This window comes from Eurosta solidaginis, chromosome 5, assembly GCF_040869045.1.
Source record: "Eurosta solidaginis isolate ZX-2024a chromosome 5, ASM4086904v1, whole genome shotgun sequence".
NCBI classification, from domain to species: Eukaryota; Metazoa; Arthropoda; class Insecta; order Diptera; family Tephritidae; genus Eurosta; species Eurosta solidaginis.
The window spans coordinates 19147078-19159917 of NC_090323.1; the positions used below are offsets into that span (position 1 = coordinate 19147078).

General features: G+C 40.3%; 1 protein-coding gene across 1 annotated transcript; it reads left to right on the forward strand.

Moving 5' to 3' along the window:
* Nucleotides 1-4571: 4571 nt before the first annotated feature.
* Nucleotides 4572-5978, forward strand: TORIP (Torsin interacting protein). The gene is made up of 4 exons (XM_067756887.1): nucleotides 4572-5143; nucleotides 5206-5345; nucleotides 5415-5520; nucleotides 5708-5978. Exons 1-4 carry the CDS (start codon nucleotides 4576-4578, stop codon nucleotides 5833-5835), a joined length of 942 nt encoding a protein of 313 aa, XP_067612988.1. The 5' UTR covers nucleotides 4572-4575; the 3' UTR covers nucleotides 5836-5978.
* The last annotated feature ends 6862 nt before the right edge of the window (nucleotides 5979-12840 follow it).

Consider the following 12840-nt stretch of genomic DNA (forward strand, 5'->3'; position numbering starts at 1 on the left):
TTTTGTTGTTGGTCGCCATCTTTGGTCACTAGATTTTTGCTGGGTAAAAGTTTACCGATACGGTTACCGATAAAGCACCAATGTCTCCAGCTTTAAGCTTAGCCTTATAACAGCTGATTCGACCAACTTTATGAGAATCAATGCAATCGATTATTGGTGCCGCTAAAGCGCCAAATACACGACACGAACATTCCCGTTATGTCATGTTTCTGCGACCTCTTCTGTCGTGTATGGTGGTGTTTGCCAATTCGCGCAAATGTTCGCCAAAAATCAAAATATTTTAATTTTTGGCGAACATTTGCGCGAACTGTTCGTGCGTGTATGGCGAAATAGGTCATAATCGTAGTAATTTCTGAACGGAACAGACGTGCGCGGAAAAGTAAAATGGACAATAAAAATTTCTGAGTGAATTTATTGAAATGTATAAATTTTTTTATGCTTAATTGCCACAGCGAGCAATATTGCTGCAGCACAATTGTTTTCCGTATTCATCGCTGTCAAAAGTTCGTATGGTGTATGGCCAAAGCTGCGAAAAAGATTGCGGAATGTTCGCGGAAATGTTCGTGTCGTGTATTTGGCGCTTAAGGTCGTAACTGTATCGTAGCCAACCAATTGGTTTTTGGTTTACCATCGTAACGATAAACAGCTGATTACGTTACGTTATTATATTTATCCTCTTTGGCAGAACGAAGCAATTTTGAACTCCTGAATGCGCAATCAGGGTAGGTGATTTGTGGTCTTTGCCATTATTAACGAAAATTCGATACAATACTGTGGTCGAAATACTCGATACCAACTCATATTTTTTCGTATTTGCCTTAACTACCTACTTTTGTTCATTTCCATGCCATTAGTGATCATAGTGTACCTATACAAGTGTGTTCACTAAGCGATAAACGTCAAAACTACAAACAGCCTCGCTCACCTGATGGAAATCTCAGGTCTAGAGTCGCATTTTTGGTCTCAACGACAACATTTTTGACTACCAATCGTATCGACTTTTTCAATTTTTCAATCATTCAGCGCATTCGGTAATGGTATCCATTTTGAATTCGCTGTCATTCCGAATCCAGCGAGTGCCTGTCAGAATGCTTGACAGATAAGTCAACACACTTGTACTTGTACACTATGTTAGTGATGTCCATGTATTACATTTTTGTATGTACTTAAATATGTCATCCTCTGCACCTGCAATAATGCGCATAGTGTACCTAGACAAGTGTGTCAATTAAGCGATAAACGTCAAAACTACAAACAGCCTCGCTCACCTGATGCAAATCTCAGGTCTAGAGTTGCATTTTTCGTACGTAAGAGTACTGCAAGCTGAGTTGCATTTAATAGTTTAATAAAACTTTGTAGTATTTACAGATGAAAAAGTTGCATATATTTCCGCGTAAATAAGAATACTAGAAGATTTGTAACCTGCAACAATGCGGAAACATACGGAAAGCAAAATTTATTTAAATTAAAGTCGTACGTCGTTCGCAAAGCGTAGGCACGCAACGAAGGCATTTATGGAAATTTTTCGATACTTCGCCCGACAGATGAATTAATGAATGCAACACAGCCAAATCGTCTATGTAAATCCGCCTTAATTTTTGTAGCTGTGAAAGTCTCCTGCAAATAAAATGGTGCTGTAAATGCAAACAAATCAAACTCCTGTATGATAATACTTTATCTCCAGCTCACCGGGAAGTTAGTATAAAATCGATTGCAAGATTCCCCTCGTTTTGCAAGGATTTGTAGTTATCTCACTTAGCGCGCTACCTAGCGGAATTTTGTTTTCTGTAGGTTGTATTGTCACCAAGCCTCGAACTGTGTGCCAAGTTTCAAGCCTCTAGGTCACCGGGAAGTTAGTTGAAAATGGATTGAAAGATTCCCAAATCAAAACTAGTTTTCTTAATATCTCGATCCATGCGCCATCTAGCCAAATTTTTTTGATCAAATATTGCATTTTCACCGGGTTGTGCCAAGTTCCAAGTCTCTAGCTCACCGGGAAGTTACCTAAAAATCGATCGCAAAATTCCCTGCGTTTCTTCAGGGACTTTCGTTTATCTCGATTCGTCTGCCACCTGGCGGCATTCTGTTTTCCACGAATTGTAGTGCCATCGACTCGCAAACTATGTGCTAAGTTTCAAGTCTCTGGATCACCGAGAAGTTAGTTAAAATTCGAAATTTCCATTTTAAAATAAATTTTCTGTATATCTCGTCCCGTGCGCCACCTGTCGGATTTTTTTTACTTGCATTGGAACTTCCCCAGATCTGAACTATGCTCTAAGTATCAAGTGTCTAGCTCAACGGGAAGTTACCGAAAAATACTTTTCCGTGGGTCAAAAATTCGTAAGGAAATGAGGGGACAAACATGAAAGCGACTTAATATAAAGGTACTAGAAGACCCGCCAGACATTGTCCTGCCCTAAATTTGGCCAATCTGCATACATTTTAATAACCTTTTTCCGTCTGACTCTGCCCTCCCTCCCTCTTAACTTTTTCCTAATCCTTTTATTCACTCCTCCCTCTATATTTTTCGCTTCATCTATCTCCATCTTCGTCTCATTCTATCTCGTTCTCAATCTCCTTCTCTCTTTTCTCTTCTCTCAATTTCTTCTCATTCTTCTGCATCCCTTATTGCGTGTCCCAGAAGATGGTATGTATTTTACTCCAGTCCCAGTCCAAGTCCCACTCCGAGTCTCAGTTCCAGTCCTAGTTCTAATCCCAGTCCCAGTCCGTCTCTGGATAATATATTACTCTGTACTAAAGCACTCATCAACAGCTTTCATTTGATATCCATATTGTATAAACACTGTCTAGGCATCCACTGGCCCACGTTTTGGCCTATATCTCGAGACCCTAATCACCCAGGGGCAGGAAAATTACCCTCTGCTAAAGCACTCATCCACAGCTTTCATTTGATATCCATAGTCTATAAACACATTCTAGGGGTACCCGGATCCACGTTTTGGCCTATATCTCGAGACCCTAGTCACCCAGTCACCTATCCTATATTTCAAGTTATATCAAACTACAAACGGGGTTCAAAACAAATTCAAAATCGGTTTAGTAGTTTAGGAGTCCATTGGCCTCAATTGTGTGACACGTGTTTCTTATATATTAATATAATATAAAAACCCACGAAATACACAAGCCAGTTTGTATTTCATAGGGTTTTTTGACATTAGGCCGTTTTTCTTTATTTTTTCTGACAAATGAAAATTTTGTTTTTAGTTTCAAAATTTTGTGCATAAAAACACAACTAAATTCAATGTGAAAATTGTGTGTGCAAATGAGTTTTCGATAAGTGTACATTTTTCAGTTTTTCATAGTTAAGGAATTGACCTCCAGATTCTTGTGTTACACAAATATAGTAAACTTGGGTACAGAAATTCAAATTAAAGTTTTTCACAATAATTAGAAAAACTATACGTTTTCTCTGCTTTTTACACTTAAAGGAGTAACCCTCCGTAATAAATTAAACTTTTAATGAAAATGAATAACTCTGAACTGAACACTTTTCGCCATGATCTAAAATTAAAATGCTGTGGAACAGGAGGAACACTTTTGTGACTACATAAACCCTGTTTCAATCTTTTACGTCTCTGCACAGAACCCTATTTGACCGTTTTCAACCGAAACAACAATGGCAACCCAGATTTTCCCGTTATGCTCACTTAAGCGAGTGCCTGTCAGCATTGTACAGGTCTACAAGTAGGATATGTAGCAGCACGCACATACACAGCCACGCTCACCTGATCAAATGCTTGTTCTTGTTCGTTTTTTTTTGTGGATGCTATTTCGCACTGTTGTACTTCTTAGGACCAAACAAAGTTTAGTAGCTGCTATCGAAAACTGCTTAAAATTTTTTTTTCTTATATTACAAAGAAATATACTTATTTACTTTCAAACGAGCACTTAATTACATCTCTTTTTAATGTCCATATATTTTGGACAATTTTAATTAACAAATTGTGATACTTTATTACCGGGGACGATTGCTAAAACACGACCAAAACCGTCGGGGGAGGTATTAATAGACGCGTTTTTGCCTCGCTTCCAATAATTCGAATACTTTTTCTCTTTGGACTATTGATAACAGGACAAAACGCGTCTTTTCATTTCTCTTTCCACATTTTTGGACGGGTTATTGCAGTCGACCACGGTTTCAAACTGTTTTTTGCAGAGAACTTTTGAATGGGTACAAAAACTTAGCACCCGTGTTTGTATTCTTAATGCTGGAATAACTACGCGTTCTCATATCCCCAATTCAAGACTTTTATATAATTTTCTGTAGGACCCATATAGGTGCACTACATTTTCATACTAAATTGGTTCCAAAAAATTTACCATCACAACAACCCATATCTGATATTCCGCTCCATTTTTTGTTTCCCTGTGTCGCTTTCCACGACAACAACCCCGGTAATTTTGACACTTCGTTCAGTGTCAAACGCAAGTTCCACGCAGGTTCCACTGAGTTCCACAATAGTTTGACACTAACCGAAGTGTCAAACTGCAGTGTGTTAGAAAGAGAAAGGAATTGTTTCCTTCTCATACATATCATACTTGTAAACCTGTACTATGCCTGTCAGAAAGAAGTCAACACACTTGTACTTGTACACTATAATAATGCGCCGACGTAGCATCCATTCAGAAAATAAATTGGATCTGCAAAAGGCCATGGAAGAGAAACCAGATACGCCTGAAAAATGCCATGATAACTCAACAGATCTAAATAAAAGCTGCGATACTTCAGACGCACATGAAAGATCTCTTCACGGTTCAAGTGCTACTAGGGATCCTGCAGACATTCCATATAACCCGGAGTGTAATAGTGAAAGAGAACCCCAGTGTGAAAAAACAAATTGGCTAATATATATAAAATTTGTAGCAATAATTATACTACCTATAGCGATTTATCTTACTCCATCTGCCCCACGAAGTGTTGAAAAGAAATGTACTTATGAAAAATTAATAAATGATTATCCACAACAGGATCCAAAAATGTGGAGACGTGTATCCATTGCTGTTGAAAATATTCTAAATAAACGGAGCTCAGCGCCTCTTGTTCAACTCTTTGTGCACCAGGGTGATAGTGGCATGGAATCACTTGTAAGAAAAATTGCCAAAGAGACATCTGATTGTTTTGGTAAGACTCTGGCAATACTAATACTTATGCTTGTAGGTGTTTATATCATTTTGTTGATCTAGGGGAAAACTCGCATTTAGTTGAGATGACTATGGATGATTTTACATCTGCGAAAGTCGTTGAAGATTATGGGCATATTGTGGAAGCATTCAAAACCAAAATTAAGAACGGAAAAGTTGTAGTCATCGTTGATTTGAACAAAGTATGACTTCAATGAAACCTGTGTAACAACATACTATTAAACTTATGTATTCCTCTGTTTGCCACATAGATACCACCAAAAGCTGCGCGTGCCTTACATACAATTTGTGATGTACATACGCCAATTGCTAAGGAGGAGTTTGCCATATTTCTTACTTTAGTTACACCTGCAAACGGTAGGAATTTTTGAATTATATATGTATATGCATCTTTAAATATAATGCACAAGGCATTTTGCTGCTTAGATTTAGGGATTTCATATAAGGGCCTTCTGGCCTCGGTGGCAAGATGGTTACTACTTTTAAAGCTTATAAACGATATGAAGCGCTCCATAATTCATTTTTATGTGCACTCTACTTTCAGGGAATCCAGTAGCTAACGCTGAGAATACACTTGATCATCTTTGGGGAACAAAATTAGAACGTAACGAACTTGATCCTTTAAAAACACGAGTTACAGATGATGTAATAGCTCTTAAGCCACTAAATTAGTATTGATATGTAAAAATAGACTAAAATAAGATCTATGCTTAAAAAAAAACGCAAATCTTTTGTGATTGTAATAACATGAGTTCTGAGTAAAAAAAAACTCGTATAGATGATATTCAAATAAAAAAAAGTATTTTTTGTTCTCATACTGCGTAGTTACAATAAAGGCCCAATGTCTGAACCCTACACCAGGCGGCCGAATGCTTGAGAATTGTATTTATTTTGTCAGGGAGGTAAATCGAGTCAGTTGCTATGGGGCATCGCACATCCGCTTTTCAATTACACATTTCCATACTGCTAGCCAAGAATAAGAGGCTCTGGCGACGCCAAGCTCCTCATGGAACTTGAGGATGGGGAGGGAGGGATGGCCGGAAGGTTCAATGTGGCCATATAAATCGTTCCCGAGATGGTCGGGCCAGCACCTCAATGGTGCTTTGTTACCGGAGCGTATCGGATCTGTATCCGACAAAGGACCATCACATCGATAACACTCCCCAAAGCCTTCGGGGGGGGGGGGGGGGGGGGGGGGGGGTAACCTAATCGCTACAACAACAATAAGCAAAAGCGAATTATTTCAGAACTTAGCCCGGTTGCTGTACGATCAGTTTCACCTAGAAAGTAGCCGTTTATACAGGGTTCGAGAATGAAGAAATCGATGTTAGAGAAATTTCATATTTAGAACAGTCTTTGCGGCACTTACATACATATCCAATAATATGTTGTTGTATTAATGATAAATACACTCGCCGAAGCGCTTCCCAAAGCAGCTGGTTCTATGTACCGGAGCGACTTGAGATTTTTCCCGACAAAGGGCTGTCATTTCGGTGTAACTCCATTTAATTTCCACTGCTACAACAACAACACTCCGAAGGTTTTGGGGAGTTTTATCGATGTTCATGGTCCTTTGCCGGATATAGATCCGGTAACAAGCACCATTAAGATAATAGCCCTACCATCTCGGGAATGATTTAGTATGACCACACGAAACGTTCTACGTCATACCGTCCTATCTCCTGGTTCCATAAGAAACTTGGGGTAGCCAGAGCCTCGCCTGCTGAATATGTGTAGTGAATGATACATTCATTTGTACAAGGGTTCTCCTCGCGTATTTCAGGTTGATAATTGGGTTGCGAAAGCTCTTAAGCTATAAAGCTTTGTATTGCGTTTATCAACTCCATGAATCCCTTGCTTATAACCTAGAACGTCGTTCACGTTTTTAAACTTGTCAGGATAACTTAAATGAAAAGTTCTCACAGCCCTTTCGTTTGTTTTAATAAAAAAAACTCCCAAAAAAATATAAATTTTGATGACAACTTGGCATATGGAATTCCAAAATATGCCATAAATAAACTTAAAATTTAATTAAGGGAAACAAAATAAACGACGAAGCGCTTGCCAAGGCAGTCGGTTCTATATACCGGAGCGACTCGGGATTTTTCCCGACCAAGGACTGTCATTTCAGTGTGACCCCATTTAATTTGTTTCGTCCCTCCCACAAATTGTCATCCTCCCAGCAGCTCCTTGCAGCAGGACTGCTACATATTCTCTTACTCCGGGAAGGTATCGAACCCAATCCGGGTCCGTCTCCTGACCCCGGTCCTGAGAAATGGTTTTGCTGCATTTGCCAGAAAAGAATCTTTATAGGACGGTCATACTCTGTTCAGTGTGTCTCGTGCAAGGGATGGTTGCATCGGACAGGTTGTTCTTTTGTTGCTCCTTGCTGCTCACGCCCAAGGGCGTCCCGTATTCTTCGCCTAAGCGCACCCCCACTACCTTCCAGCAGCCTCGCTGCTCAGCAAGCCATACAAGTACCCGCTGCTGCTCGCGCCCCACGGCGCCAACAACTCTAACAGCTGATACCACTCATAACTACTACCTTATAAGACAGCTTGATCCAGGCGACCCCCAAATAAGGGATATAAACCAACGCATCAGATTGCTTGTGGACGAACACAAGCGGGCGAAATGGGAAGAGCACCTAAGAGGTTGTAACCTCTCTACCGGTGTAGGTAAACTTTGGTCCACCGTACAGTCCGAATCCGACTAAGCACAAAGACAAAGTTTCCATCGCCTTTGGCGATAAGGTGCTGTCGGATGCGAAAAAATGCGCGAGCGCTTTCTGCCGACAATATATAATGCATCCTACGGTCGACAAAGATAGACGGAGAGCCAATAGACACGCACATAAACACAAATTCAGCGCGTCACCAATCACCATCACCGCTAGAGAGGTTGAGGACGCCATTGGTCGCGCTAAGCCATCCAAAGCAGTGGGCCCAGACGGCATAGCCATGCCGATGCTTAAAAACCTAGGGAAAGAGGGTTTCAAATATTTAGCGCCTGTCTCTTTCCACCTTTGTCATACCCGAGAAATGGAAAATGGCCAAGGTGGTCCCGCTACTAAAGCCTGGGAACCAGCTAACGTAGGTGAGTCATATCGTCCGATATCTCTCCTATCGCCAGTGGCAAAGACGCTTGAAGGCATTTTGCTCCCTTATTTTCAAGCAAATTTGCAGCTAGCCCCTCATCAGCATGGCTTCAGAAAACTCCATAGCACTACCTCCGCGCTAAATGTCATTGGCACCCAAATAAATTGCGGTTTGAATCAATACCCCCACCATAGAACAGTACTCGTAGCGCTAGACCTATCAAAAGCCTTTGATACGGTCAACCATGGCTCGTTACTGCAAGACATGGAAGGGTCTACCCTTCCCCCATGTCTTAAAAGGTGGACCGCTAATTATCTGGGTGGTTGGCAGGCATCGGTGCAATTCAGAAACGAAACATCAAAACCAAGGAGAATTAAACAAGGGGTGCCACAGGGTGGTGTCCTATCCCCACTTTTGTTTAATTTCTACATATCTAAGCTACCTTCACCACCGGAAGGAGTCACAATCGTTTCCTACGCCGATGACTGCACAATAATGGCCACAGACCCAGGCCCAGAGATCGATGAGCTATGCAATAAAATAAACGGCTATCTCCCTGATCTCTCCAGTTTTTCGCCTCGCGAAACCTGGCTTTGTCACCGACTAAATCTTCCGCGACCTTATTTACAACATGGACGCCCCAAATGTCGACCATATTGAACATCCACGTCGATGGCACTACGCTACCGACTGTCCTACACCCCAAAATCTTGGGTGTGACGTTTGATCAGGATCTACATTTTGGTGCGCACGCAACCGCAATTGTTCCGAGAATTCAGAGCCGTAATAAAATCCTCAAATCCCTTGCTGGCAGTACCTGGGGAAAAGATAAAGAAACGCTCATGACCACATACAAAGCAATTAGCCAGCCGATTACGTGCTACGCGTCACCCATATGGTCGCCAAGCCTAAAAACTTCCTACTGGAAGAAACTACAGGCCTGCCAAAATACTGCTCTCAGAATCGCCACGGGCTGTCTTCTTATGTCCCCAGAACACCATCTGCATAATGAGGCGAGAATACTCCCCATCAGGGAGAGAAATGAGATGCTGACCAAACAGTTTCTGTTGAATACCCAGAAACCTGGGCATCCCAACAGACATCTGATTGACGGACCAGCACCGCCTAGGGGCCTAAAGAGTCATCTCCGTAAGCATTTTAAGGAAATACGGCACCTGAGAACACAGCCGTATGAAGCGACACAAGCAGATCCTTGGTGAACTCCATAGACAGGCGTCGGACCTTTATGTCGGGAATTGCCCGGTGAATCCAGTACTTGAAGAAAAATATCCAGAACTCGCGGAAGAGGAACGCATACTCCCCAGGGAAACGGGTGTCACTCTTGCTCAACTTCTTTCTGGATACTGTAACAGGTTAACTCTTACCTATACCTATGTGGAACCAACGCCTCTAACACCCCTTACCTTATGGTCCACCCCTGTTGAAACGGCAAGTTTCCTTGGACTCCCGTTAGAGGATATTGATGACAATTTGTGATCGGTCGCGGCTATTAGGTGGGGCGAGCATTGCTACAACAACAACAACAACAACATGCTTGACAGGAGGCTATTCGGTTGTGCAGGAACGTAAGTTTGTACATAAGCAAGGCGGATTTCATATTAGGAACTGACGTTAAAACTTCGAAGTTGAACTGCGGAGCTCGGGGTTGTTGTTGTGATGACGTCAATGAAGCATTCAGTTTGAATTCCGATCAAGATATGTCAGCCGAAAAGGTTTTAGGCCTATGGTAGCTAACTTAAAAAGACTGCTTCACATGTCTGGTTGACCAACAAAAAAACCAGCGGGGTAGGGGGCTTGGAATATACACGCGCCAGGTATTTTTTTAATTTAATTTAATTTATTTATTATTACGGCTGTTTAGGCCTAAAAGTTATACTACTAAGTACAATTCATTATTATATCAGTTATTTCTATTGAATATGCTGTTGGAATGCCATGTGATTCCGATCAGCATATTTACCGGCGTAACAAACGGACGAGTCTGGGAGCCAGTCATTTAAGCACATTGCTACAACAACAACAACAACAACGAAGCACTGTTACAACAACAACAACTATTAATACACGCCCCCAGCGGGTTAGGGGGCTTAGAATATACCCGCGGCAGGTATGCCTGTTATAAGAGGCAACTAAATTCCCAAATTTATAGTTGTTGTTGTATTAAAGATAACGATTCAAGGGGTTCTGCTGCGCAACCCTTTCAAGGTGTTGCCAGCGCAAAATATAGCTTCTTCAACCCTATTGTCAACCTCATATTCCCGCGACGAATCCCGTTACTTTAACAGCCGAAACTTTGGCGACCACAAGTTCCTCATGGATCTAGGGGGTGGGAGGGCGGTATGGCCTTAAGGCTTTACGTGGTCATACTAAATCGTTCCCGATATCGGGCAAAGGACCATCAACATCGATAACACTCCCCAAGCCCTTCGGGGAGTGTCCTTATCGCTACAACAACTACAACTATTAATACGCATATGTTTATGTAGCATATACACATATGGTCATTAAAATAGGTACTCCCATGTGAGTACTAATAATTCATTATTTTTTAAGCGAATAGTAACAGATTTTCAATTATGTTATGTTTTTATTTTCAGACAATAAGACAAATGTAAATAATAACTCAAAAATATTTTGAAGTTTACGCTATTGTCAATATAAACAAAAATGGTATTTTCATGTGGCCATTAAAATAGGTACTAAATAGTTTTAGTAATAGTTTTACAAAACTTAATGAATTTATTTTAAAAATATGTTTTCAGCCTCCAAGCTTGATCAATAACCACTGTGTCCACCGTTATTAACAATGACTTTTTGCATTCGGTCCTGCATAGAGATGATAATCCTGCGGCAGGTCTCTATGGGAGTGGAATACCACAACTCTTTAACTTTTTGCCATAAGTCCGTCTTGTTTTTGAATGCTTCTTTCCCGATTCGCTCCTTTAAGTCTCCCCAAGGGTTTTCAATAGGATTTAGATCAGGTGACTGGCTTGGCCAATCCAAAACGCTTACATTATTTTGGGAAAACCATTCACGTACTAGCCTTGAGGAGTGTTTAGGGTCAATGTCTTGCATAAAAAGCCATCGAAGTGGCATGTTTTCTTCAGCAAAGGGCAACATCACATCTTGTAGTATATTCCTGTACATAAACTTATCCATTGCATCCGAGATTAGGTGGATAGGGCCTACTCCGTACCAAGAGAAGCAACCCCAAATCATTGTTGCCGCCACCGAGCTTAACTGTTTTTTTCGTGTACCGCGCTGAGATCTCTTTGCCTTTAGGACGCCTTACATTCCGGCCAGCATCGTTTCCAAATAAATTTATTTTTGTTTCATCGCTCCAAAGAATATTATACCATTTTTTAATACCCTCTAATCCACACCATGTGCTGTGCTCTTGAGAAAAAGATTTCCTCTTCCATAAATTTGCAATTCGCAACAAAGGCACTTTTCGAGCTACTCTGCCTGGTAATTTCCTGTTACACAATCGACGGCGTACAGTTCTGGCTGATATTGCATTATTAATTTCTGCTGCAATAGCCTTTGACGACATAAAAGGATCCCGCTTGGCAAGAGTTACAATTAAATTTTCAGTAGTGAGACTAGTTTTCTTTTTACCACCTCTTCGTTCCATCGATTCTATGGGCTTAAGGGCATTTACAACAAAATTTTTAGACCTTCCTAGTGATTCAGCGATAAATTTATAATATTTATTCTGTTTTCGAAGGTTGAGAACAAGTCTTCGCTCCTCAAGACTACAATGCCGAGCACGACCCATCATTTAAAGAATTATACAGTGATTTTTATTTATTTTTCTTTATTGAACGTCACACTAAATATTTTTCGCTTACTTACTTAGTTAAAAGCAAAAGTTATACGCGAAGTACCTATTTTAGTGGCCAAGTTAAATTACACCTTATGAAAACAAACGGCTCTATGAAGCTTATAACGCAATTTATGATAACGGGACTTGCAATATACAATTAACCAAAGTCGCCACATTTGAAACAATAAAGTTTCAAAAATTCCCTTAAACTTACCTTTTAATGCCCTTAAACTTACGATTTAAAAGTACAGGGTACCTATTTTAATGACCATATGTGTATATAAAAAACGAAATATAATATCAAACGTTTTATTTAAACTGATGTAAATCAAATTTTTCGTTTTCCAGATTTTACTGTACCCTAAAACAGATGGATGGTGGGATTATGTTCATTTTTGTAGTGAAGATTGTATGCAAAAATCAAACATAATTTGTGTTTTCCCCAACAAATTTAAATTTTGAATTAAATCTGTTTACAATAAAACGTGCGATATATGGCATATATACAGATATTTTCTTTGTTATTAATCAATTTAAAATTTAATTAACTAAAGCAAAATAAAGAAGACAAATCACATAGAAACTGCAACACTCGGCTCTGACCTCCATGGTATTACCAACGGTGTAATGGTGGAACAAAGGTGGATAAAACCATTGAACGTCAAATTGGAATAAAACATACCTGGAGGAATAACCTGATAATAGGAATCACTCGGTTCCTGGATACTACTT

Coding starts and splice junctions, on each gene's coding strand:
- TORIP (XM_067756887.1), top strand. CDS start 4,576: ATGCCTGTCAGAAAGAAGTCAACACACTTGTACTTGTACACTATAATA. Junction 5,144..5,205: donor AGAGACATCTGATTGTTTTG/GTAAGACTCTGG, acceptor TTGTTGATCTAG/GGGAAAACTCGCATTTAGTT. Junction 5,346..5,414: donor TCATCGTTGATTTGAACAAA/GTATGACTTCAA, acceptor TTTGCCACATAG/ATACCACCAAAAGCTGCGCG.